Here is a 26,988-nt window from a genome sequence, read left to right as displayed (position 1 = left end):
GGTAGAACAGATAAAATAACAAGACTTCCCTGTTTTACATTAGGGATTACGACGCTATAGTTCCCAAGCCTACTGTATGGGCAAGAAGAGATTTTTCTATTAAGAGGGGCCTTTACTTTGATTTTGCATACGTATGCGTTTATGTATTAGCAAAGGCATAGGCATTTGAAAGTGATTTTTTAAATTCAATTTGATTCTAATAGGAAATAACTGAACTCTAGTATTTTGTCAATTTAATTTCGAATAATATTACTCTAAGACGTGTTTCATTTGCATTTGAAGTGACAGAAACATTTCAATCACGTGATGTTAATTCACAGCACCTCAGAAAAAGACATGAAATCCGTAACAATGCGAGTTGTGTCAGCAACAGAGAAATGAGTTGTTAAAGCAGGTAGATCAGTGATTCACAATCACAACCCATCCATTCTAATACGTTGCTCCACATGGGTGCTTTTGTAAAGGTGTTCGTGTGTGTGTGAAAAAGTTGTACATTTCTCCAGTCTTAGCAGCACTATCTAGCTCTTCTCAACTCCCTTCTCTCTCTCTCTCTCTCTCTCTCTCTCTCTCGCTGTCTTTCTCTCTCTCTTACCCATTCGCCCAGGTCCCCATGTGACATGTGGCAATCCCATCAACCTCTCATTGTGGGAGAAATTAATGTCGTCCCTGACAGCAGGACTATCACAGTTCAGCCCTCCAGACCACCACACTGCGCTCTGCGCAAGCAACCCCTGGCCGTGCCCCTGCAGACACAAATACTATCCTCTCCTCCCCTTCTCTCCTTCCCTGTCTCCCCCCTTTTCTGCAGGGAAGGCTCATAGCATATGCTGAAGAAGCTGCCCCCCCCTCTTTTTTTTTCTAAATCGAAATTCCTCCTCTTCTTCTCTTTCTTTTAAATCTCCCCCCCTCTCTCCCTAAAATGTCATGCTTTTCCCGTTTCTCTCTTTCTCTCTGTGGAGTATGTTTCTCTGTCCTCAGTGTGGGCTACTATTTCTCCAATCCTTCTGTATGCCTTTAATAAAGTGTTCTATATGCGCACAGCAGAGAGAATATTTCCTTTACAGCAGGCAGGAACATATGGGAGGAGATGCAGCTTTCCCCAGTATGATTAGCCCGTACAGTGCCAAAGCACGGGAATATATATGGAAATGCACGTGAAAGTGTGCGTGTGTAGATACAATTATTTTATTCCCCCGTGCTTTTGTTGTAGTTTGTTGTTGTGTGTTATTGGGGATGTGAGCAGAGGAGCATTCTTCAGCCAATCCAGTCTTTACAACTTCTTCTTTCCCAAAGGAACATTTCTGTTCCAAAGTGGTTGTTTGTTCATTTCCTTTCCTCGTTACAAGACTAAGGTGTTTTAGGGAGTTTGTGTCTTGTTGGTTGTAATTGGTTTGACAAAGCTTGCAATGGAAAGAGCTTTACTTTGATCCAACTGTGGTTTATGCAACTAACATCATCCCCACAAAATATTTATTCCCCCAATTTTTGTACCAGGACAAGCATTGTGTCTTGAAGCGATACAGGTATTTGCACATATTCCATACTGTCCCACTTTCTTTTAGTGGGTTGGTGTTAGTGTACAAATGCATACTATTGAGGTTTTTAAATAACTTTTAATATCTCACCTTTGTAGCTGGCGTTTAATTTTTTTTGCTTTCTATGTTATTTTATTATTGTTTTAATGTAAAGTGTGTAGCGATTCTAAATGCACTTTAAATAAAGTGCATTTATGTTGTCAACAACAGTAAACAGCACTTACAATTGCCAAGTACTGTACTGTAGATGTAAACACAAGCCAGCTGCACCTTCTTTTCCCTCCCTTTTGTGCACTACATGAAAAACCTGTTCCAACCACATTCTATTGCTTATTTCATTCCCCGATTCCGGTATAACATGTTATAGACAATAGCAATCTGCATACTGCGTACCTCAGACAGATGACCAAGACCAAGTCATTACTAGTCAAGATGAAATAGTTCAAACTGAAGATATGAAGATAATATGTTCTAGTAGCATTGTGCCAGAGTTGAACACATTTGTTCTCTGTGGGTGTTGTCTTGTTTGGTGTCCATTGAATGTTCCTGGAGCCTGCCAATCATTGAATGTTACTGGAGGCTGCCAATCATTGAATGTTACTGGAGGCTGCCAATCATTGAATGTTACTGGAGGCTGCCAATCATTGAATGTTACTGGAGGCTGCCAATCATTGAATGTTACTGGAGGCTGCCAATCATTGAATGTTACTGGAGGCTGCCAATCATTGAATGTTCCTGGAGGCTGCCAATCATTGAATGTTACTGGAGGCTGCCAATCATTGAATGTTCCTGGAGGCTGCCAATCATTGAATGTTCCTGGAGGCTGCCAATCATTGAATGTTCCTGGAGGCTGCCATACATTGAATGTTACTGGAGGCTGCCAATCATTGAATGTTCCTTGTGGCTGCCATCCATTGAATGTTCCTGGAGGCTGCCATCAATTGAATGTTACTGGAGGCTTCCATTCATTGAATGTTACTGGAGGCTGCCATCCATTGAACATTACTGGAGGCTGCCATCAATTGAATGTTACTGGAGGCTTCCATTCATTGAATGTTACTGGAGGCTGCCATCCATTGAATGTTACTGGAGGCTGCCATCCATTGAATGTTACTGGAGGCTGCCAATCATTGAATGTTCCTGGAGGCTGCCATTCATTGAATGTTACTGGAGGCTGCCATCCATTGAATGTTCCTGGAGGCTGCCAATCATTGAATGTTCCTGGAGGCTTCCATACATTGAATGTTACTGGAGGCTGCCATCCATTGAACGGTGCTGGAGGCTGCCATTCATTGAATGTTACTGGAGGCTGCCATTCATTGAATGTTACTAGAGGCTGCCATCCATTGAATGTTACTGGAGGCTGCCAATCATTGAATGTTCACTGTGGCTGCCATCCATTGAATGTTCCTGGAGGCTGCCATCAATTGAATGTTACTGGAGGCTTCCATTCATTAAATGTTACTGGAGGCTGCCATCCATTGAACGTTACTGGAGGCTGCCATCAATTGAATGTTACTGGAGGCTTCCATTCATTGAATGTTACTGGAGGCTGCCATCCATTGAACGGTGCTGGAGGCTGCCATTCATTGAATGTTACTGGAGGCTGCCATTCATTGAATGTTACTGGAGGCTGCCATTCATTGAATGTTACTGGAGGCTGCCATTCATTGAATGTTACTGGAGGCTGCCATTCATTGAATGTTACTGGAGGCTGCCATTCATTGAATGTTATCTGGAGGCTGCCATTCATTGAATGTTACTGGAGGCTGCCATTCATTGAATGTTACTGGAGGCTGCCATCCATTGAATGTTACTGGAGGCTGCCATTCATTGAATGTTACTGGAGGCTGCCAGCCATTGAATGTTACAGGAGGCTGCCATCCATTGAATGTTACTGGAGGCTGCCATTCATTAAATGTTACTGGAGGCTGCCATCCATTGAATGTTACTGTTTTGACCGTTATTTATTTAAAATAGTTTCTAACTCTCCCCATTGAATGTTACTGGAGGCTGCCTGTATTGTTATATCTAGCCTTGTTGGTATTTATTTAAAATGTAGTTTCCCTCTCTCTCCCCCCACCCTGTATTGTAGTTATATCTAGCCTTGTCCTGGTAAAACGGATGGCTGGCATGGCTAAGACTTAGTTCCATTAAGCCCCTTTTGTCCCTAACAGTCAGAGGTAGGGAGTGATTTCCCAGTCTTGAACATGTCTTGAACATAACTCTCCATATCTCAGTCGGTGTTTGACAGCCTATCATCTTATACAAGAGCCTGTCCAGTCTGAGCTCAGGGTAATAAGGGAAGGCTTATAAGACATGTTTCTCACCCCAATTTGTTGCATTCTTTTTAATCAAGTACGAGCACTGGGATTTAACCTCTAGAAAGTCCATAAACAACAAAATAGTTGTATAAAACTTACTTGAAATTGAATCATTTGACTTTTTGACAACATGCACCCTCATTCTGAGCAAGGGGGGGTGGGGGGGGTTGAAATGAATAGAATGAGAAATACTTTTTTAAAAAATGCAGTTTATGATATCACTGCATTAGCGTTTTCATTGCGAGATCAACCATCTTGACCCCTCCGTCATGTTTCCCTTCATTTACATGAGATAACAATGTTGGGTGTGTTTCCAAATGATGAGCTTGAAAATAGCATAATGTCTATGCCCTCTGACACTCAATAATTCAATTTGGATAGTGCATATTGCTTTTGGCATCTGATGCACACACAAGACGTTTTGTGCCTCCCCCCTTTCAAATTGAATGCGAAAGAATTACTGACTTTCATGTAGGAAACTAGCAGTAGAATGCAGCCAATTCCAAGTATTATTGAGTGAGAAAATTACAATATGAAAATGCTAGCCTTGTGATGGGAAAGTGCATTTGATATGTATGCAGCCTGGCTCTCAGTCATTCTGTTACAGCCTTGGATTCTTGATGAAATAAAGCTGATCTTATTGAACCACGTTTTAAAAAAAACTCTATTTGGCTATTTTCGGTCACCCCATTGTCAGACTGTTTTCTATATGAAATGTCAGATGACAGGCACAACGTTGGTCCCCTAATCCCTCGCTGTCAGGACACACAACTTGTTGACCTGTCACAGATAAACAAACAATTACCCACAAACAAACCCCAACTAAACCCATAAATTCATCATAAAAGTCAACAAAAGCACACACACAAAAATACTGAGAAAAAAAGTCAAGGTTTTTCCTCCTTAATTTCAATTGCTGTGGTGGTGAAGGAAGATTTGTGTTTTGGAATGGCGGAAGAGCTCTGGCTAGCATTTGATGTCGGGGAGTGTGTGTTTGGGTGTGTGTGTGTTTGGGTGTGTGTATGTGAGCGAATAAGGCTGGGGTTTCAGCACTAGGGGATCAGAGCCACTGTAGCGCTCCCCGGCTCTCCCTTTGATCCATATCCCCAGGCCTGCCTGCCTGTGCTGCGCGCGCTAACTCAGGCCTCACTAGTGATTCCTGACAACTGTCTGCCCGAGATAAGGGGAGGGGGCCCTCTCCTCTCCCTCTTCCCTCCCTCCTGTTCTCTCTCTCTCTCTCTTTCTCTCTCTTTCTCCCTCTCTCTCTCACTCCCTCTCCCCTCACCACAGCACTTCCATTAGCACAGCAGCCACTTTTTAAAAAGGGGATGAATATTTAAGAAGCCTACACAGGAGTTGCCAAAAAAAAAAACATTTACCAGGGGAGATGTTTTTGGCTCCCTCTCTCTCTCTCTCTCTCTCTCTCCTCACCCAGCCCCCTCTTGCTTTTGACAAGACACTGTGTACCTGAATGTCAATGAGAGAGAAATATATATATATATATATATATATATATATATATACACATACATATATATATATATGTATATATATATATATATAGAGAGAGAGAGAGAGAGAGAGAGAGACTTGTGCCTCCTTAGTCTCCTACATTATGAAAACTTGGGGGTATTAAGCTCTTTCACTGGGCACCGTGTCAGCTGGCAAGCTCCGGTGTCAACATATCAAAAAGGATGAATGCGTATATTTACATCACTTCCATACTTAGAGAGAGGGAAAGCGGGGGGAAGGGGAGAAGAGGGTACATACTTGTTAATTAGAACTCATCCTAAATACAGATGCTGTTTCAATTTGGCAAGAATAAAAAAAAAGTAAGAAGCTTTAGAAGAGAAAAAGATGAGACCTGCCAAGAAAATCAGGCGAATTTAAATCATATCCACTGGCGGAATGTTTTTTTTTAGCATACATTTTTAGCATTTACTTATTTATTCATTTTGCTTCTTCTTCTTCTTGCTATTTTCTTCTTCTTCTTCTTCTTCTTCTTCTTCTTCTTCTTCTTCTTCTTGCTATTTTCTTCTTCTTCTTCTTGCTATTTTCTTCTTCTTCTTCTTCTTCTTCTTCTTCTTCTTCTTCTTCTTCTTCTCCCAGCGCTGGAAGCGTGGAAATAAGAAAATACGAGTCTTCCTGGTCTGGTAATTGTAGGTAGTAGAGTTTCAGTGGTTCGGATGAGTGGAAAGCCCTCCTCCTTCCTCCTCTTCTCTTTCTCTGTGGTGCTCCATTGGAAGAATGGACTCAATAGCCCTTAAGCCCCTTAAAAGGTGTTTGAGTTATCTCACGCAGTGCCTCCTGGTGGTTAGGTAGGCCTATCGCTAGCCGAAACCGTCTGGAGGTAAAATAATTCAGAATATAATACGGTACTGTACTGAACAATGGGAATTTGAGAAACCAGACATAGGGGTTAGGGCAGGTGAATGGTTATCAAAATGATAGGATGTCCTTGTGATTACTGAGAATATAGACAGGCCTACAACATGGTGAGATGCATCATGTGAAATTTGATATTTTCAGGACTCACTGGTTAACTTGGTTGCTCGTTCATTTACTTTGATTGCCTTTCTGTTGTCAAGTGGTACTTGGTATTATTGGACCTTGTCAAATCTAGTCTTTGTATTCCTGACCTCAAGATACTATTGTGTTATTTATTTAGATTTCTCTGTTGACCATTGGACATCTCTCTCACTCTTTTCACATTCTCTCCAATTCACTCTTTCTCTCTCCCTTTAGGTCTGACATCACCTCCGTCTTCCTCTCCTTCTTTCTATTTGCATATCTCTCCCTCTATACCCTATCTGTCTGTCTGTCTGTCTGTCTGTCTGTCTGTCTGTCTGTCTGTCTGTCTGTCTGTCTGTCTGTCTGTCTGTCTGTCTGTCTGTCTGTCTGTCTGTCTGTCTGTCTGTCTGTCTGTCTGTCTGTCTGTCTGTCTGTCTGTCTGTCTGTCTGTCTGTCTGTCTGTCTGTCTGTCTGTCTCTCTCTCTCTCTCTCTCTCTCTCTCTCTCTCTCTCTGTCTCTGTCTCTGTGCCCTCACTCTCCCCAGAGAGGCAACATTATTCCCCCTCTCAGAGGTGAAAGGCTAGGGAGGACAATAAAAATGCTATTTAAATGCAAGGTTGTTTGTGTGCGGGTGAGAGATATTTCTCCTGCTGAAAGTGAGGATGCTGTTGCATCCTGATAAATAGCGAATATAAGGGAATGCGATTTACATTTATCTTGCAGAGGCAGCCAATATGAATTTCAGTAAGTCCTAGAAAATGAGGATTTAAGTGGAGTGGTGGAGACCGAAAAGCACACTCTGGGACCCACGCAGTTGCAAAGGCCTGTTAGATCAGTAGCTGTGTTTCTTTATTACACTCTATGGGCTTGGCATTAACAGGATCTTAAATACTGATCATATAGGCATATTTATAGTATATACACTGAGTATACAAAACCTTAAGAACACCATCTTTTTCCACAACATAGACATATTAGGAATGTATACTCATTGTATATACTGTACATTTTCATTATTTCCATAAGAGACTTCATTATAGAGGTTCTGAGTTCCTTTTAACAGCTATTTTCACAGCCTGTTATCTAAACCACAGACAGTAAGTACACAATTGGCTATCAAATAGAATGGAATACATGAATGGAAACATAACCCTATCTTAGGGATGCAGGCAGGCTACAGCATACACTAACAGCCTTGGAGAGTGGTTTTCTCAATCTAAATCACCCTTTTCCCCATATAGTCTTCCTGCTACTGTAGGACAACAACACTACCTCAATTGTCCCATTGACCAGTAGCAGGGTTCAATTTCAATCAGAAACAATTTCACTATGGGTACAGATCGGTGTTCTTATTTTTTGTGACTCGTTGGGCCTCAGCCTTTCACAAGGTGGAACTGTCCGGTCAAAGTTCAGCATCCGGTCAAAGTTCAAAGGTCAAAAGGTTGGAAGGTCATTGAGTCTGGACTGTAGGGGGGCTCTGGCCACTGATGTGAACCTGCACCAGACACCCAGAGGTGAAAGATCAGCAGGGTGCATGTGCTTCCTGTTGGTCACAGATACCACTCTGACAGGTGGGGAAACCGTGATTGATTAGCCTGGATGGTGAGTGTAGGGTTTAGTCTGGTTTAACCAGGCTAGTAAGTTATTGATAAACCTTAGCATAGCAAAAGGTGCGACTGTCACTCCGGTCAATCAGACCATGTTGGTGTTGGTCCAATGTTACTGTACCGTAGGCTGACTTTTCACCATTGATGAACAGCCTTTCCGTTGCTCCTCTTTGAAGAAACATATACAAAACTTCAGACAGGAAAGTAACCTATTTTTTCAATGATTTGAAATTGATTCTCTCTCTGTCTCGCTCTCTCTCTGCACTGCGGTCACCAGCTGGCTTGTGCTAACAGCAGCCCTCTCTCACTCGGTCTCCAGCTGAGAGCCATTTCACAATTTATTTGCATGTAATTATGGGCTATGAGGTTCCAATATTAGCACTGTCAAGAACAATTTGACCTGACATTCTTCACTGGGCCAACTCCCCGCTGTTTTTAGCAAACAAAACTCCCCCCTCCGTCCCCCTCTCTCGCTTCCTCCCTCAGTGAGTTCCCACTTCCCACCATCCGGTAGCAGCACCCGGCTCTCGCGGGCTGGTCGGAGAAAAAAAACCACACTCTGGCGAAATCATTAAAGGCTGCCGTTTAATTTGGTGGAGGCGGCGGAGTGGAGAGGCGAGAGGCATGGGAGGGAGCAAAAGGGGGAAGGAGAAGTGGAGAGGGGTGCAATGGAGGAAAGCTTACCTTGTTCCTGGCGTTCCTGAATCTATCCCGGTTCCATCGCTGTCATATTACCCGGAGAGGGAGAGCGGATTGCTGCTACGCCTCCTCTGCGATGTGAGCCCCATAGAAAGCATTAACCTTTGGTTAGTGAGGGGCCTTGTAACACTTTGGAGTGGTTAGGAAGCGCTGACGGGTTTCTCCTGTGCCACGGCTTCACTCTACTAAGCCAAGACACACACATACAGAGCAGTTAGCAGTGCAGGCGAGAAATGTCCACGTTCAAAATATAAAAAAACATGGCAAAGGATGAATATTGACGACGCTACAGTATCACACTGATATGGTTTTAGTGGTAGCTCATTTACATAATAAAAACATATGGGCATTCTCGGTATGAGTGAGCCTAGAATGTCAATATTTGTTGCTTACTGCATACATTTTTACTAAAGAGTACGTACTAAATAGTATGTAGTAATTAGTCCACAGTATGTAGTTTTAGTACGTAGTAGGCAAGGCAGATTCCGGCCACGGCCCATGTCACAGTGTGTGGTAGGAAGTGTGTTGCAGATCACTGAGGGTTAAAGGAGCCATATGGCCAGTGTTTCCCATAGCTAAACGTGTTGTGGTAAAATGACAGCTTGTTTGGTTACACATTAATCGCTGTCATCTGCGCCTGGCTTGTCCCTGCCCAGTTCCTGTCACTGTCAATCAAACGCGTAATTTGAATCAATTAAAGACTTCCAACGGAGCACCCTTCCTCCCTCCATTTCTCCCTCTATCGCTATCTCCTCCTCCCTTCCCCAGCCCCAGTCTCAGCCCAAGCCTCAGCCTCAGCTCCAGCCTCAGCTCCACCCTCAGCCCCAGCCCCAGCCTCAGCCCCAGCCCCAACCTCAGCCCCAGCCTCAGCTCCAGCCTCAGCCCCAGCCTCAGCCCCAGCCTCAGCTCCAACCTCAGCCCCAGCCTCAGCTCCAGCCTCAGCCTCAGCTCAAGCCTCAGCTCCACCCTCAGACCCAGCCCCAGCCTCAGCCCCAACCTCAGCCCCAGCCTCAGCTCCAGCCTCAGCCCCAGCCTAAGCTCCAGCCTCAGCCCCAACCTCAGCCCCAGCCTCAGCCCCAGCCCCAGCCTCAGCCCCAGCCTCAGCTCCAGCCTCAGCACCAGCCTAAGCTCCAGCCTCAGCCCCAATCTCAGCCCCAACCTCAGCCCCAGCCCTAGCCCCAGCCTCAGCTCCAGCCTCAGCTCCAGCCTCAGCCCCAGCTCCAGCCTCAGCCTCAGTCCCAGCCCCAGCTTCAGCCCCAGCCCCAGCCTCAGGTCCAGTTCCAGATCCAGCCTCAGCCCCATCCCCAGCCCCAGCCCCAGCCTCAGCCTCATCCTCAGGCCCAGCCCCAGCCCCAGCCCCAGCCTCAGGCCCAGCCTCAGCCTCAGCCTCATCCTCAGCCCCAGCCTCAGCCCCATCCTCAGCCCCAGCAACAGCCTCATCTCCAGCCTCATTCTCAGCCCCAGCCCCAGCCCCAGCCTCAGCCCCATCCTCAGCCTCAGCCCCAGCCCCAGCCTCAGCCCCAGCCCCAGCCTCAGCCTCAGCCCCAGCCTCAGCCCCCCCAGCCCCAGCCCCAATCCCAGCCCCAACCTCAACCCCAGCCCCAACCTCAGCCCCAGCCCCAGCCTCAGCCCCAGCCTCAGCCCCAGCTCCAGCCCCAGTCTCAGCTCCAGCTCTAGCTCCTACCCTTCAAAATTCCTCACCCACGCCTCCCATCGTTTGTTGTATTTTTGGCCGACGGTGCTTTTCACTTTCAATTAATGTGCTGTGGCCAATTAAGGCACTGACATGCGACCGGGTGCCCCAATCAGCACTGTCATCTGCTCCCTGCCACCCTGCCACCACCCTTGGGTCTGACAGAGCGATGGATAGAGAGATGGATGGAGAGAGAAAGAAATAGAGAGAGCACAAGAAGGGGGAAATTGTGAGAGAGGCAGGATAGAGAGGACATAAAGAAATGGAGAGAGATAGACAGAGAGAGGGAGAGTGAGTTAGAGAGGGAGATAAAGAGTGAGAGATAGAGGGAGAGAGGTCCCGTCCTGTTGGCTGCTCAGAGATGCTAATTACCCAGCTCTGTCTCCACGGTGACAAAACCTGCTAATTGTATTTATGCATTGGCTTTTACTTTGAAATAGACACTTAGTGACTAGACCCAGACTACCCACCTTGATGGGGGACTGGGCTACAGTATTAGAATAGGGGTGTTAATTTGTAACTGGGTTGCAGTATATATTAGAGTTGTGCAGTTTTTGGAGACACCCATTTTATTATTTTCTATCTTTCATGCCATGGACCTCTTCTTTGCAGATTTTACATTTCAATATTTTAATAGAATTTCCAACTGTACGGTGCTGAAAATGTTATATTTTTTCAGTGCGCGAACATACTTTCACCTGGTGGCCATGGCTGATTCTCCTAAATAGCAAATAGTCGCTACTTCATTTACATTACAATTGAATACAGCAATATAATCTGAGGTCACTATTATCTGTCTCTTGAATTGGCATGCGATTACATCAGATATGCCAAAATGATCTATTTTTCAAAAGCAGCATTGCTCGACGAATACATTTGTTTTTCATTTGGGGTTGATTTGTTTGCGTACAACTCAGGCTTCATGACATTGAAATCTTATTTTTTTCAATGATGGGGGAGTTGGGATTTCAGGATTATTGCCTTTGACAATGAACCCATCTGCTTGCCGTAGAATGGCATAAGCTGATCTTGTAATTACTGATGATTGCATCAGATATTCACAATTCAATACTGTCATGCTTCTTAATTAGCTGTTTTCATCTCTGCTTCATATAGTTGCACCGGTCGCTGACTTAATTTCCATATAGGCGACATACTCTACATTTATGCTATGTTAATGAGATAGCAACCTACATTGAAAAGCCTTCAACAAATAACTCAGTATGAGGGTTGGCAATGGGAGTCATTCTGTGGCCATACAGATAACCTGATGACATTTGGAGGGCTCAACTTTTGTTCAACCTACAACCAACATAGTAAAAGGCTACAACCTACACTGAGAAGCCTTCGACAAAGAACTCAAACCATCATAAGCTGGTATCACGGTTGGAGATCTGGTGGTGAGTGGGAGATGTCATTCTGTAGACTTGAACCTGGTGACATTTGGAGTTGTCCTTCTTTGTTCCACCTACAACTAACATAATATCAACCTACATTGAAAAGCCTGGCAAAAGACTCTAGCTAACCCCCATAAGCTGGCATCAGGGTTGAAGATCTAATGTCGAGTGGGAGACATTCTGTGGCTTTCAGATAACCTGGTGACATTTGGAAGGCTCAATCCTTCCCACTCTGCGCCCGACCCCTCTACCTGCCGACCACTGAGGGGCATGAAGGCACTATTCGGGGGCGTTTGAGTCAGGGTGAGAGGAGAGGCTTATCCAGTCTCCTCCAGAATGTGTGTGTGTGTGTGTGTGTGTGTGTGTGTGTGTGTGTGTGTGTGTGTGTGTGTGTGTGTGTGTGTGTGTGTGTGTGTGTGTGTGTGTGTGTGTGTGTGTGTGTGTGTGTGTGTGTGTGTGCATGCTTGTGTGTATTTGGAGCATGGAGTGGGCTGATGGCACTGAGGTTGGCTACAGACAGACAGAAGGTCCTATCAGCTCGGCAGGCAGGCAGGCCCGCAGGCCTACACAGCAGTCCTACAGGGGCCTTTGTTACTCATCCCTCCTCCATCCATCCCTTTCTCTCTCTCTCTTTCTCGCCCCTCTTTCCTCCTACACCACTCACCACTCCTTTCCATCATCAGACCTGTGCTGTGAGAGCGAGAGGGAGAGGGGAGGAGGGAGGGAAAGAGAGGGAGGGAAAGAGGGAGGAAGAGATATGGGCCAGGTGGAGTGGTTTTTGGTTGTGTGGGGATGTCGTGGTCTTTAGTGCACAGTGTGATCTATACTCCCACGTGTGGTTTATTAAGACAGTGTTTCGTAACGATATTCGTTAAGACAGTTTACAGTGTCTCTCTGTAGGTGGACTCCTGCTATGAAGCCTTACTCTGGGTAATGTAGTTTGTCGTATTGTTTTGAAGAGGGGAACTTTATTCACAATGACAAAGAGAAATATTCACGATATTGCAGTACAGGTAATGAACACGTTCAAATGCCAGAGGATTGCAGGCAGAGTAGACAGAGATACTAATTGTTGAATTATTATCAATCAACCTTGAAATGTGTACATGCAGTATTTAGACATTCCGTCGTATAAGTTATGAGGGCACGGCTTGACAGCGCATCACACTGAAACCAGCATCGTGTTCATTCCAGATGAAATAGGACATCTCATTACAATGCAAATAGTATGTATCAGTTCCAGTCGTGTGAGACTACCACTCTATTTTGGGGGGCTATTAGAAAGAGAAGGCCATTAAATTGGTTCTGTCTCCGCCTCCGTAGCATTTCCACTTCGCTCCAGCTGAGAAAAAAACTGCCGCAACCGGGTCTGTCTGTTTCGGTGCTGGAAACCCAACAAACAGCGAGCTCTCGTCGAACAGTCACACAGAGACAAAAAATATAATTTAACAGTTCAGGAAATTAGGATTGCATGAAAGGCGGCTTTTTTGTGTTGCAAACGTGCTATTTATTTATCTGAAAGGATGCACATTGTATCAATTTACACTTCTCCGTTTACACGGCCGGAGGCTAGGGGGCTCAGAAGTTGAGAGAATTAATTACTTGTTTTATTATTATTTATAAAGTAATCTATCTGGTGTGTGTGTGTGTGAGAGAGACAGACAGACAGAGAGTGGGAGGCAGGGAATGCCCTGAGGCAGTGTCCTTTAAACTAGGTCCTGGCTTACATTATCTCCCCTTCCAGAACTGGCACAGAGAGCAGACAAATGAAAACTGAGCTAGTAAAGGGGATGTTTCCCAAAATGAGAGAGGGTGAGCGAGGAGGGGGAGGAGGAGGAGGATGAAGGGGTAAGTAAGGGGGAGGGAAATAGAAGTGAGAAGGGTGGCGAGGGTTGAGAGGGTTGGAGAGCCACGGAGAGGAGCACATTGTTAAGAGAAGAGGGAAAGTTAAGTGTGTTTTTCGACCAGGGGGTATTTTTGCACCACTTCAGAGAAGCTTTGTCCCCCTCTCCCCCCTCCCTTCCTCTCTCTCTCCCCTTCTATCTCTCTCTCCCCTTCTCCCTCTCTCTGGCCTGATCGTGGTCTTTGAGTTGGAGAGTAGAGAGCCTGGGGATATTGTTTGTCAGCTGGGTTGATTGGCAAACGTTCCCTGCTTCCTCCCAGCAGTCCTATCAGATACTAAGAGGTTACACTCAAACATGTGGAAAGAATATAGATTTTTACTTAGTGACGGTGGTAGTGGAAGTGCAGGAAATAATAGATTACAACGGCAACCCATGGCCGAGGTCTGGACCTCACTGTGCCTGCACTCCCCTCCACCAACCATCTCTGTCTCCACACACACACACACCACACACACACACACACGCACACACTGTCACACACACACACACACACACACACACACACACACACACACACACACACACACACACACACGCATGGAATGAACACAGGCAGTGTGGCTAGGATCGTGTCGCTACACTGTGTGGCTTCCACAACTGTAGAGAGAGCCAGTCACTCACATCCCAGAGACAGCCTTCCATTGACTGCAGTGCTGGAAGAGACTGGAGAGACCGAGCCGACAATATCTCACAACATCTCTCCATGAGTCTCACATAAAGGCTTCGGCTATAGCTCTTGCTGCACTCTCCAAATATTCCCCTATGAGTCGCCGATTTAATTGACGTCAATAAGGTTATGCTAAATATGAAGATTTGAATAATTTGGTCTTTCAGCGCCACAATGGGCTCACCATGGTGACAGAACGCTTACCCGCTGCCCTGAATAGAGGTGTCAGGCCCCCTTACCTCATCCCCCTCGTCCCCCACACGGAGGCTTTGACACCTCCCGGGTCGCCTCTACCCCACGTAGGGCTCTAAATCGCCTTCCTGGGGAGACTCAAGCCCCTTAAACGCTCCTCAGACACACACTAATGCCCTCACCGGGCGCTGGGGGAAATTCTGTCAAATGAAGGAGAAAATAACGGCCTGGGTCGGGCAGAATAATGAGGATTGAGGATTACAGGTACTTTACTAAAAGAGTTCTTAACGTTTCGTTACGATGTGTCCATCTTGGAAAACGAATATAATGTAAAATGGAGAATTTCATACTTGGCCATCATTAATAGACTTTTTCCTCTCTCCAGAAAGACTAAAAACTACGAGATAAAACATGTATATCGGCCTATAAATACACTATAACACCATTAAAAGAATTACCCCTTTTTTAAAAGGAGGGTGACATGACTGTTGAGGAAGTGTGCGTGGAATGTGGCGTGAATTCTAATTGGAACCACTAGATTTAGCATGGCGCTGATAGCATTGCGTTTAATTTAAGGGACAGATAAGAGAAGAGTGGAGGAGAATGGAACCGCAATGAAGCGCCTGTTAAGTCCCTCTCTCTGCCCTCCAGCCGCTTGCCTATCCTAGACCCCCTCGCAGAGTCCCCTGTCCCCATACACTCATGTTCCCTACACCCTACTCCGCTAGCACATAATGTATTGAGAACCATATGCTTCTTAGAGCTTGGGAGAGCGCTTCTATTGGAATTTTAGTACTTCAGCATAACATTTGTTTACAGGTTTCCTCATGGTTCTCTTTGAAGTCATGTTCTCAGAACATTAAGAAAACGTTCCATAAAAACTACAAGAACACATTAGTAACGTTCAAAGAACGTTCTAAGAATGTAATTTAAAAACATGCATTCCGTTCTCAGCATCGTCAAAACTATCTCTGTCCTCTATCTTGCATGATTAATGCCTAAGCAAATACATTTCCTTGTCCTATCTGTGCTTGGAGTTCAAAAAAGTTAACCCAAACTAAGCTAGCAGTGTTATTAAAAGTCTTATTGTTTTCAGAACGATATTTAATTACCTTCAAATAACCTAGAATTTCCCTTCTCAGAACGTTAATAAAGCCTCCCAGGAAAACTTTCAGGGAACCATAGTAAAACATTCTCAGAACCTCCCTGGAATCTAAAAATGTATGTTCCCAGAATAGGTGAAATGTTCACTTCTTTTTCTCAGAACGTTCTAGAAAACGTTCTGTTTTACCGGTCAGGAAACATATGGCTTCGTTCCCAGAACCAATGACAAGGTAAAAATCTGTCGTTCTGCACCTGAGCAAGGCAGTTAACCCACTGTTCCCCGGGCATCGAAGACGTGGAAGTCGATTATGGCAGCCCCCCGCACCTCTCTGATTCAGAGGGGTTGGGTTAAATGCGGGAGACACATTTCTTTCCATTTCCCTTTCCAATGGAAAACCAAAAACATACGTTCCCACAACATCCAATGAATCAAATGTGCTAGCTGGGTATGTAGTGTACCCTTGTCCCCTTACACCCTACATGTAGTGCAACCTTGTTCCCTACACCTACGGTGTGTACTATTGTCTCTTATGTCTCTTATGTACCCCTCTCCCCTACACCATATGCACTTGTTTGTGCACACGTAAATGCATGAAAGTGTGAGTGTCTGGGTGTGCACTTTGAAGGGCTGATATATCTGTCCTGGTCTTGGTACAGTAGCTGGTGACCTCGCCCTCCTTCAGGGACCTCCTGTGGCCCTTATTTAAAACAGACAGGTTCTGGGTTGGGCTGAGGCTACATGTGGGCTTGATTGTGTGGCCCGCTCTATTACTGGCTAATTGGTTTAGCAGCAGGAGTGTAAAGGAGCCAAAGGGCACTAGAGCGTAGCAGAGACTCAACAGGAACCTGATGTTGTAGCTAGAGGAGGCTCAGAGTGTGTGTGTGTTTATTTTGTATTGTGTGCCTTTCCCTCCATTTATCCATGCACTTCTCCCCATTCCCATCTTAGCTTGTCGACATACTCTAATGTCAAGTTTAGTTCAAACAGCTGGGTTGTTGTGTGTGTGTGTGTGTGTGTTCTACCCCTCATCATGTTTTGCACATTGAAAACAAATATTCTGATCTCCAGTACACTTGTTTGGTTCTACTGAACTGTACATTCTTATTACACCAGAGTGTTTCATAATCCCGATCCCCAATAAACAGGTCGTTTCTCTCAGCCCGCTGACCCTTGCATTCTTACTTCCACTGTGATGATCACCATGTTCCTTATATACTATACTACTTTTATAGGGTGCCATTTCATTATGTCTTTTCATGACACCAAACCAGGCAGCACTGGAAGTTTGGCATGTCATCACCTACAGTGTGTTATCTGTGCCGATCAAAGCTGAAGGAAGACATAGCTACTGTGTCTGTCTGCTGAAGTCTCCAGAGGCATCTAATGGAGACTCCTTAGGATCTTATTTAAACAGTGTGAATCATTCATGAGCTCTGGGAGACAGAGCTGCTCTGGGAGAGCTGCAGGGGCTACTACAGATTAGGAGGGCTCCCCAAGTGCTTGTTGTGGAGCAGGCCCCGGGACGAGAGGTGTCTGCCTCTGCCAAGAGAACCCCCCCCATCTTTATCTTCATCTCTACATCTCTTTCTCTGCCCACCCTCCTCTTGCTAGTGTCAAAAGTAACACTGCTTGCCTCAACATTAGTTCAGTCATCCACTTAATAACTCCCAATATTATAGACTGAGCAACTCTCTATATTTTGTCAAGTTTGTTATGCATTAGTTGAACCCTTTGCCTATATATACTGTACCATTGATCCACAGCACACTGACTGAGCTTCTCCTCTCCCCCCTCCCCCCTTCCCTCCATCCCCCCAGGTGATGAGCATCCTGAGTAACCCCAGCGGCGTGCCCTCACAGTCCCAGCATGACTTCTCCATCTCGCCCCTCCACGGCAGCCTGGAGTCGTCCAACTCCATCTCGGCCAGCTGCAGCCAGCGCTCCTCAGACCAGTCCATCAAGACGGTGGACAGCATGGCCTCCTCCCAGTCCTACTGCCCTCCCACCTACAGCACCACCAGCTACAGTGTGGACCCTGTTACGGCCGGCTACCAGTACAGCCAATATGGACAGAGTGAGTCGTGGGTTACTAGGGGTAACGACATGCAGGGGCTTTAGGATACGTGTCGTTTGAGAGACACCGTCACCTCTTCTGTTGTAACGCAAGACATGACGTGCCTGACAGCTATAGTCTTTGTGCCATTAAAATGGCTAGGTGTGTATCAAATCAAATCAAATTGTATTGGTCACATGCACATGGCTAGCAGATGTTATTGCGAGTGTGGTGAAATGCTTGTGCTTCTAGTTCTGACAGTGCAGTAATATCTAACAAGTAATCAAAAAAATTCCACAACAACTACCCAATACACACAAATCTAAGTAAAGGGATGGAATAAGAATATATACATATAAATATATGGTTGAGCGATGACCGAGCGGCATAGGAAAGATGCAATAGATGGTATAAAATACAGTATATACATATGAGATGAGTAATGCAATACATGTGTGTGTGTGTGTTTGTGTACGCCTCCGTGGGTACACATCCATCTAATGGAAGAGGTTTGGAGCGTGTGTGTGTTTGATGAGCTTTTATTTAAGATGTGTAGCCTGGGTGACAGGAGAAAAGAGCTTCCCTTCGAGGGTGAACAAGTATTTACCCCCTTTCTGATATTCTCTATTTTTGTTATCAGATAAAGGGAACCAGAGCTTACAAATAACACAAACATGGTATACTTATTTTATTTATTTAATTAACAAATCAAATCAAATGTATTTATATAGCCCTTCTTACATCAGCTGATATATCAAAGTGCTGTACAGAAACCCAGCCTAAAACCCCAAACAGCAAGCAATGCAGGTGTAGAAGCACGGTGGCTAGGAAAAACTCCCTAGAAAGGCCAAAACCTAGGAAGAAACCTAGAGAGGAACCAGGCTATGAGGGGTGGCCAGTCCTCAAAGTTATGCAACATCCATTTTCCTTATGTGAAAAAGTAATTGCCCCCTTACACTCAATAACTGGTTGTGCCACCTTTAGCTGCAATGACTCCAACCAAACGCTTCCTGTAGTTGTTGATCAGTCTCTCATGAACGCTGTAGACTTGATTGTGTGTTTTGGATCATTGTCTTGCTGCATGACCCAGCTTCAGCTTCAGCTCACAGACGGATGGCCTGACATTCTCCTGTAGAATTCTCTGATACAGAGCAAAATTCATGGTTCCTTCTATTAAGGCACGTCGTCCAGGTCCTGAGGCAGCAAAGCATCCCCAAACCATCACACTACCACCACTATGCTTGACTGTTGGTATGAGGTTCTTACTGTGGAATGCGGTGCTTGGTTTTTGCCAGGCATAATTACTTTTTCACACAGGGGAATTGCATAACTTTGTTAATTAAATAAAATACGTATACCATTTTAGTGTTGTTTGTAAACTAACAAAAATAGAGAAAATCAGGAAGGGTGCAAATACTTGTTCACAGCACTGTAGGTCTCCCCCCCGCCCCACACACATACACATACAGATACACAAACACACGTACGCACACACGACACACACACACACGCACACACATTCCCTCCCCAGCTGTCAGGGTGACGGACAGGTTGGCAGACGTCCTCCCCGCCCACAGGTGTGCCTCTCCTACCGTTACACCTCTACTCCTGACAGCTTCCTTTCTCTACTTACCGTCAGCCCCGTCAACACCCCCGACAGCAGTCTGGCACGGTCTAGAGTAAGACGCACACAAGCGCACACAGACACACACACATACTGTGCCCCTCTCCTGTCACACCCTCTCCACTTGCTCCTCTTTTGACAAAAGAAGGGGTTCAAATCACCTGCAGCGGGGAGGAGCATCAGAAAGAGCGACAGACTAGACATGTTTATAAAAAATAAGGGAAGACGGGCCAATAAGCCCTAATGCCAGCATGCTAATATCCACCTTCAGCAGCCTGTCTGTGCCATGTCTAAGGCTGTATAAGCTGGCCTCCGGTTGGCTCCTTTGTTCGGCGATGACACATTTTCTCCTAATATCAGTCATTTGAATTGGACACAATCTCAAAAGAGCCAATTGAGGCACGCACATAGGAGACGGACAGATAGAGACGCAGACATCAATGCAGACGTGCACACAGCAAAGACAGACAGACAGAGCTACACACAATCTATTTCTACCTGCACGTTCCATAACGTTGTTCCCTACGTGGCCCATCACTAGGATGGAGTGTTAAATGGAGGGCTTCCTTAGTGTTGCCCCCTTGTTCCTTCCTAGTTCTCCTGTCCTCTGTTTGTCCCCCCTGACGCCCAGCCCTGCGGCCCATTGGCTACACCTCTGCCCCAACCAATCAGCCTCTCCTAATGTCTTTTTAGCTTGTGTGGGGAAATTGAAACAGTGTGAGGTGTGAGCTAGATCAATACCCAGCCCCTGGGTTGTCATGGGGGAATGTAGGTAGTTGGGGTTTGACCCCATGACCCAGTGTCTGCCCGCAGGTGAGAGTATACACGTGTTCCTGATAAAGTTCTATTCTAGTATTCGGTCAGTCAATTCAGGAGATCAGAGATCCGTCCAGTCACAGCCCTGCCTGGTTGGATGACTGGCCGAACCCTGGGGGCCGGGTTAGTTAGTTAGTCACACCGTGGCCGTGTTGAACAGGATGTGTGTTTTGAATGGGACACACACATGCACACACACACAAATGTTTGTCTCTGTAACACGCGTACACACGAATGGGTAGTGACTATAGAGAAAGCATTTGCAGGTGGGGAACCAAAGGAAGCCCCAGGTTACTGCTAAATACGGTACATGTGCCAAATGTATTTGTAAAAATCTCTATAAAATCAAACATTATTGATTGCTTGATTTAATTGTATTCATTCATTATGATGGTGTCTTTTCACAGTAGGCTAAGTACGTGTGTATTTGTCCTGTGCTTCCATCTGCAGCTGCTGTGGACTACCTGGCGAAGAACGTGAGCCTGTCCAGCCAGCGGAGGATGAAGCTGGGAGACCACTCAGCCGTCCTGGGACTACTCCAGGTGGAGACGGGACAGGCCTACTAGATTAGTCGCACTACAGTCCCCCATCTCCCCCACACTAGCCCCTTGACCTGCTACCGGCGCCTCTCCCTCACCCCTATCTCTCTCACCGCCACCTCCATCACCAACGGGAGAGCCAGAAGTGTGTGTGTGTGTGTGCAGACGTGTTTCTGTTTTTGTGTGTGTTTGTGGGAGAGAGACAAGACAGAAGATCAAAGCACTTGTAGTCTCGAAGAGAGAAATGGACTGAAATTGAAGCAGCCATTCCAGGAGGAGGAGCAGAGAGCTGTAGCTACAGTCTCTTTCCACTGTTCAACCATTTCACAATTCCTCCTCTCATCCTCAACCAAGAGACCCTTACAGGGCTATGGCGAGCTAGAGGGGAATGAGCTCCTACTGTCTTGGGCCCCATATTGAAATGGCCTGCCCGACCTACGCTACCAAGAGTTAGCACATGCAGGCCGAACAAGTGTAGCTTATCTTTCATTCCCAAGTTTTTGGACCAGGTCATTTGTTACGGTACTTAGCTACTGGTGTTATAATTCCATTTGTCATTATAACTGTGGCTGTTCCTATTGCTGTTCAAAATTATAATTATTGTTACAATGTTGTTTACTTTCCATTTTGTCAAAGATTTCATTGGCGTTTGCTGGTATTATTTGAACAGATGATTTAGAGGAGCTTACAGAGAAAGAAGGGAGGGGGGTGAAAGAGAGAGAGAAAGAGAGGGAGGAGGGGCTTATGGAGAAAGAAGGGAGGGGGTGAAAGAGAGAGAGAGAGAGAGGGGAGGAGGGGCTTATGGAGAAAGAAGGGAGTGGGGTGAAAGAGAGAGAAAGAGAGGGAGGAGGGGTTTATGGAGAAAGAAGGGAGGGGGTGAAAGAGAGAGAGAGAGAGAGGGAGGAGGGGCTTATGGAGAAAGAAGGGAGGGGGTGAAAGAGAGAGGGAGGAGGGGCTTACAGAGAAAGAAGGGAGGGGGGAGAAAGAGAGGGAGAAAGTTGAGAAGGTCTGATAGCAGCTTGCTACTGAAGCCTCTCATGTCATGGATTTTGACCTTCCCACTCTAATCTCGTGCCCGACATTTCTAAAGGAACTTAAAGGCTACTCTGTGGGACGTTGAGCTCCTCAGAATCATCTGGGAATGAACGGCCAATGGGAAACTCCTAATTCCAGAGGTCCGCTTCACCCAGCCTCCCCCAGGCATTGATTGGCTACAGGGACCAGAGGATTGTTTTGAGGGGAAGAAAATGTTCAATGTTCAAGGACATCCATGTGTTTAGCTAACGCTAGGTCAATCATTACTTGCCATTACCATTTCGAGGTTGTTTGGAGGTCTTTTCATGGGTAGTGGCGGTTTTAGTGTGTCATACTTAATGTATGTGTGTCTTACAAAATTATGACCAATATATTTGCATTATTTCTCTCTAAAACAAGAGTGGTGCAGCATTCCAAAATCACAAAGTACTTGAACTATGGAATTTCATTCTATTTTCTATTTTACATTATTTTGTTTGAAAACCATTCCAAGATATGACAATTTGTATTGAATATTTGTGCCATACAAACTGTTTTATTATCTGCATCTCACATTATGCATCCCAGAAAATGACTCTAAGTTCTTAAAAGGTATAGTATTCACATCAGTCTGATATAATATGAAATAGCCCCCCAATACATAACATATGTAAAATAAAACGTTAATATTAAAACTGTAGAATCTGATCGTATTGGAACCAACCATATTCTGCTTAAGTAAAAAAACAAACAGTGAATATTTCATTCAAAATCTGATTGTGTATGGGTTGTTTATATGAAAACATGTTTTGTACTAAAACATATCAATGATGATTATGAGTTGAGATGGTTGAGAAGACATTGATGGTTGAGTGAATGCTGCATCTCTTGAAGTCTTACAATGTATATTTGTGTTACATTCCTGAATATTTGTTTGTTTCATTTGCTCCTTTTACTATGTTGTATTGATGTAAAAAAAAAAAAAAAAAAATACAAATTGTATTTTAGCTTTTGCTCTTAAAAATGATTGATGAACATGAACAATACCACTCAATTCACCAATTTCTGTAACTGGAAAATATGGATGTTAACCAATATCCACTGATCAAGAGAACAGCTGAGACATTTTCACATGAAAAAGTGTATCAGAGCAGGAATATTGAATTGGAACTCAGACCTGAGAGAAAAAAAGTCATTATTCACATTTACATTCCTATTGGAAGTTGATTCTTCCCCCATTTTAACAGACGTTCCCCTCCTGTTGGGACCAATGGAGTGTTCCTGTCAACCCTCACAGACAACATCTTACGTTCCCGCACTTACCTATCTCTTCCTGGGGCATAACATGAGGCGCGGACACTGACCCTTGAACTTGCTGTGGGGTAACATGGCCTCATATGCTCATTTTGGACACACACATACCTGAATGACTTTCCAGGACCTTAAAGGGATACTTCGAGATTTTGGCAATGAGGCCCTTTGTTTACTTCCCCAGAGTCAGATGAAATTGTGGACACCTTTTTTAAATGTTTCTGTCCAATATGAAGGAAGTTAGAGGTAGTATTGTGAACCATTGCTAACTAGCGTTAGCACAATGACTGGGAGTCTATGGGTATCTGCTACCATGACTTCTAGCCATTGCACTAACGCTACAAAGCAATTCCCCTAGAGCAATTTAGCAACTTCCTTCAAACAGCACACAGAGACATAAAAATGGTATCCACGAGTTCATCTGACTCCTGGGAAGTAGATCATTGCCAAAATCCTTGAAGTATCACACCCTCTCATCCAAACCAGTCCAATCAGTATTTTCAGGAAACCCACACAGACTTTACGGCTGCTGTGCCAATCAGTGCTCCCCACAACCCTTCCAATTTGTGTATTTTCTACGAAAAGAAACAGAGAAAAAAAAACCCGCGTCCCTGACCTCCCCCTCTACACCAGTTGCCCCCGCCTCCCGCCTACCTGTAGTTTTTTTTTACTCTTGCTTTATTCTATTTCTGTTCAGCATGTGTGTATATTACCATGGCATAATTTATTCTACTGTATGAAGTATTAGAGTAGTGGGAAACTTGTATTGGCATTTACTACCCTCAGCCTGTTGGTGTGTTGACTGTAACACTGGCGTAACTGTTATCAATTAAAGCTCTAAAACTGGACCAAGACCACTGCTTGGTCGACTCTTTTATTTCACTGTCCTTTATACTTATTTAGTACTTTATACAGTACCTAAGTACCATACATTTGTATAAGTACTGCTGTATATTTCATACGGGATCTGGTTCTGGTTTACTGTGATCAAATAGTGTTGACCTCTGCTTCTCAAATATACTGTTATTTTCCCCATGACAATCAAATCTTTAATTGTAATAGGCAGAATAGACGAGCAATTTAATGCAGGCATTTTACATTCAGAAATTCACATTAGCTCATAGGACAAAATACCCGATCATAATATCCCCTTTCTACTACATTCCAGAAAGCTTTGATGTCAAGTACATCTATAAAGTAACAGTGATCAGTGATTTAAGATCCCAAGAATCCCCATTTGTACAATCCAGAGTTGAATGAGCCAGTGTTACCAGGGGCCTCACTACAGCGGGGACTTTCTTCGTGACCTCACAGAGGAGGCAGTATGGGGATGTTAGGCCCTCGGGGCATTGGGGCCCTCGTTATGTGTCGGTCCCCAGTAAGACTATCTGTCGCCATTGGTGTCGGCTAATGGGAAGCCTAGCAAATCAAATCAAATCAAATTCTCAGACCCGGGCCCATATAGACAAAGCATCTTAGAGTAGGAAATTGGGGCTGAGAATGGAAACATTTTACTCCTACTGTTATGGGTAAAAATAAAACCTTTATGCACAAGCCTCTTTAGTTTAGATTTAGGAGAGCTGTCCAAACCAGTTGAGAGTTACCAGGAGGTGTCTTGAATATAGAAAAAGGCCGTGTGTTTTGTGCCACATGCAATTGCTTTGGAGTTGTTAAAATAATGTTTTGCACTTGTGACAATCATTTCACGTGGCCTATTTCACATGATATGCCTAAATACTTAGAACCACTAGCTAGGCTAATCAGTATCACACGTTTGTCTTTTGATTATTTATTAAACACACATCATGTTATTTCAAGTGATCCTTTTGGAGCCCAATACCACATCATCATCATCATGTTAAAAAATAGGTTGTGACTTGATGCCTACTGTGCCAAAGCAATTTAGAGTTGTTCAACTGAAGTGACGAGAGTGACGAGTGTAATATAACGGTAATATTATTTTTTAAAATCCACTTTTAACAACTATCAGAATTTGTTGAAAAAAAAAAAAAGGTTAAGCATGCCAACAAATTGATCGTATCAGGCGAAAATGATATCAAACATTTTACCATTGCAACTTTTGATGGTTGTCTAAAGCTTGCTATAGAGTCCACAGCTGGCGATGACTCATCATAATTGGTTATTCCCCATCACCCACATGGAAAAATAATATAGTGTATACTATGGTAGGAATACTATAGTGTTCACTGTAGTGTTTTTGGAGGACTTTACTGTAGTATTCACTAAAGTGTTTCTGCAGTCTTCAGCCCGCAAAAACACTACAGCGAATACTGTAGTATTTACACTTGACGATAGTATAAATACTGTAGTCTGAAAAAGAGTAGAATATAGCATAGCAATAACTGTAGTGTTTTTGCAAACTATAGTGTACTGTAGTATTTACTGTAGTGTTTTTGGGGACATTTTTGTATTATTATCTTTGATATAGAGGTGGGGGGGCATTCTCCTTGAGGATACCTACTGGAGAAATACTAAAAGAGCAAACGTTCCATATCTTGTAGGTAGAACTGGGTTCTGAACAGAGTTAAGCACTTTTGCTCTTTGCTCTTTTACATGATCGAGGGATACTACAGTATGTAGAATAGTATTTTACAGTATACTACAGAATTCTATAGTAAGTACTGTAGCATTCTATAGTAAACTGTAGTATTTTTTATGTGGGCATATGCAACAATGTCAATGAGCATCATCACTATCTTTCCTTTGAGGCACCTCAAACTGTCGTGAATACCAGCTGAGATAACATTTTATGAATTGATTTTACTCCTGTCTGAGCAGTGTCTTAACATAATCCTAAAACCCACTTTGAGCTGGGAGTTTTTTTTAAATGTCTTAGAAAAGGATTCCAAGGACCTTTTCTGAGATGCTTTGTGGATACTGCCCCTGACCACAGAGGCTATTTCTGGGCAGCATGTCTTGGGTCCATTTATTAATTTAGCAGACGCTCTCATCCAGAGAAACTTACAGCAGTGAGGACATACATTTTCTCATACTGGTCCCCTGTGGGAATCAAACCCACAACCCTGGCGTTGCAAGCACCATGCTCAATCAATTGAGCCACACATGTACAGTACAGTACAGTATAGTGTCTATAGTGTCTATGTGTGTGGTGTGTGTGTTTGTTTGTATTGAATGTCTCTTCTCAATTTCTGTACTGAAAATATTAAAAGTGATCACACTTAAAAGCGCACTCTGTCACTTTAACTTATGGTCAACCTTGCTGCCCACGGCCTGTACTTGTTTTGGTAAATGAGGTGTGTTTTCTGTGCAAATTCTAGGCCAAATGTGTTTGCAGTAACTTCGGTTGTAGCTGCTTGGGAAATTAAAGTTACAGATTCTACCTTTAGAAAAATATGAACCTACTTGCCTTTTTATCTTCTAATTTATTAAAGTGAGGTACTGTACATGACTGACACTTGGGAAAGAGGAGCATGTAACCCCCCATTACATCAGTTCCCATCCACCTTGAGGAGAACCCCTGGCTAAAATATTCAAATCCAGTCAATAATCTCAAACCTGGCTATGGAGTGAGGGCTTTGCACCAGGGGGGCTCAGCTCACTGGTTCCCCACTCTCTGTGACCCAGCCCTTCTATCCAAACACACTACTGTTCCTCGTGACTAATAATGGGTTAGAGTTGGCCCTCAGAGCAGCCAGGCTGCATCCAGGACCTTGATTGGTTCACCCCACCCCTGGGTAGGCTGATTTAACCAGCCACTCAATGCATTCTATTTAATGAAGACATGCCCATAATGGCAAAATGGATCAAGTCATCACAGTTTACTTTATAGCCCCTAGGGAATATTTGATGCAGTTTCGCTGATATATTGATACAGTCAGCAAATCTTGGTTCTTCAATGAAACGTCACGAAAGCGTGATGACCACACACGCACCCATCATTGGGGAAAACATTGGAGGAGTCTCAACAGGGCCGCCCATCAAATGTAGAAAAAAACATTTAAATGTTACGTTACCTG

The 26,988-nt window shown here is 44.4% G+C and overlaps 1 protein-coding gene and 1 non-coding gene across 4 annotated transcripts in view; one reads left to right on the top strand and one right to left on the bottom strand.

The window, feature by feature from the left end:
- Positions 1–21,401, top strand: part of LOC112233051 (paired box protein Pax-7) — a 63,357-nt gene extending 41,956 nt beyond the window's left edge. For 2 of the 3 annotated variants that reach the window (XM_024400428.2, XM_024400430.2), the window contains 2 exons: positions 17,452–17,707; positions 20,577–21,400. In XM_024400428.2, the coding sequence (XP_024256196.1) occupies positions 17,452–17,707; positions 20,577–20,692 (372 nt within the window). In that variant the 3' untranslated portion in view covers positions 20,693–21,400. Of the gene's footprint in view, positions 1–17,451; positions 17,708–20,576 lie in introns of all 3 variants that reach the window. The other variant, XM_024400429.2, reaches the window with a different exon arrangement.
- Positions 21,402–25,445: 4,044 nt separating this feature from the next.
- LOC112233094 lies at positions 25,446–25,500 on the bottom strand. Its single transcript, XR_002950725.1, has one exon. It is a non-coding gene; the product is annotated as a U7 small nuclear RNA (small nuclear RNA).
- Positions 25,501–26,988: the final 1,488 nt, after the last annotated feature.

This window comes from Oncorhynchus tshawytscha, linkage group LG16 (genome assembly GCF_018296145.1).
Source record: "Oncorhynchus tshawytscha isolate Ot180627B linkage group LG16, Otsh_v2.0, whole genome shotgun sequence".
Lineage (NCBI taxonomy): Eukaryota > Metazoa > Chordata > Actinopteri > Salmoniformes > Salmonidae > Oncorhynchus > Oncorhynchus tshawytscha.
This window is presented reverse-complemented; position numbering and strand designations above follow the sequence as displayed.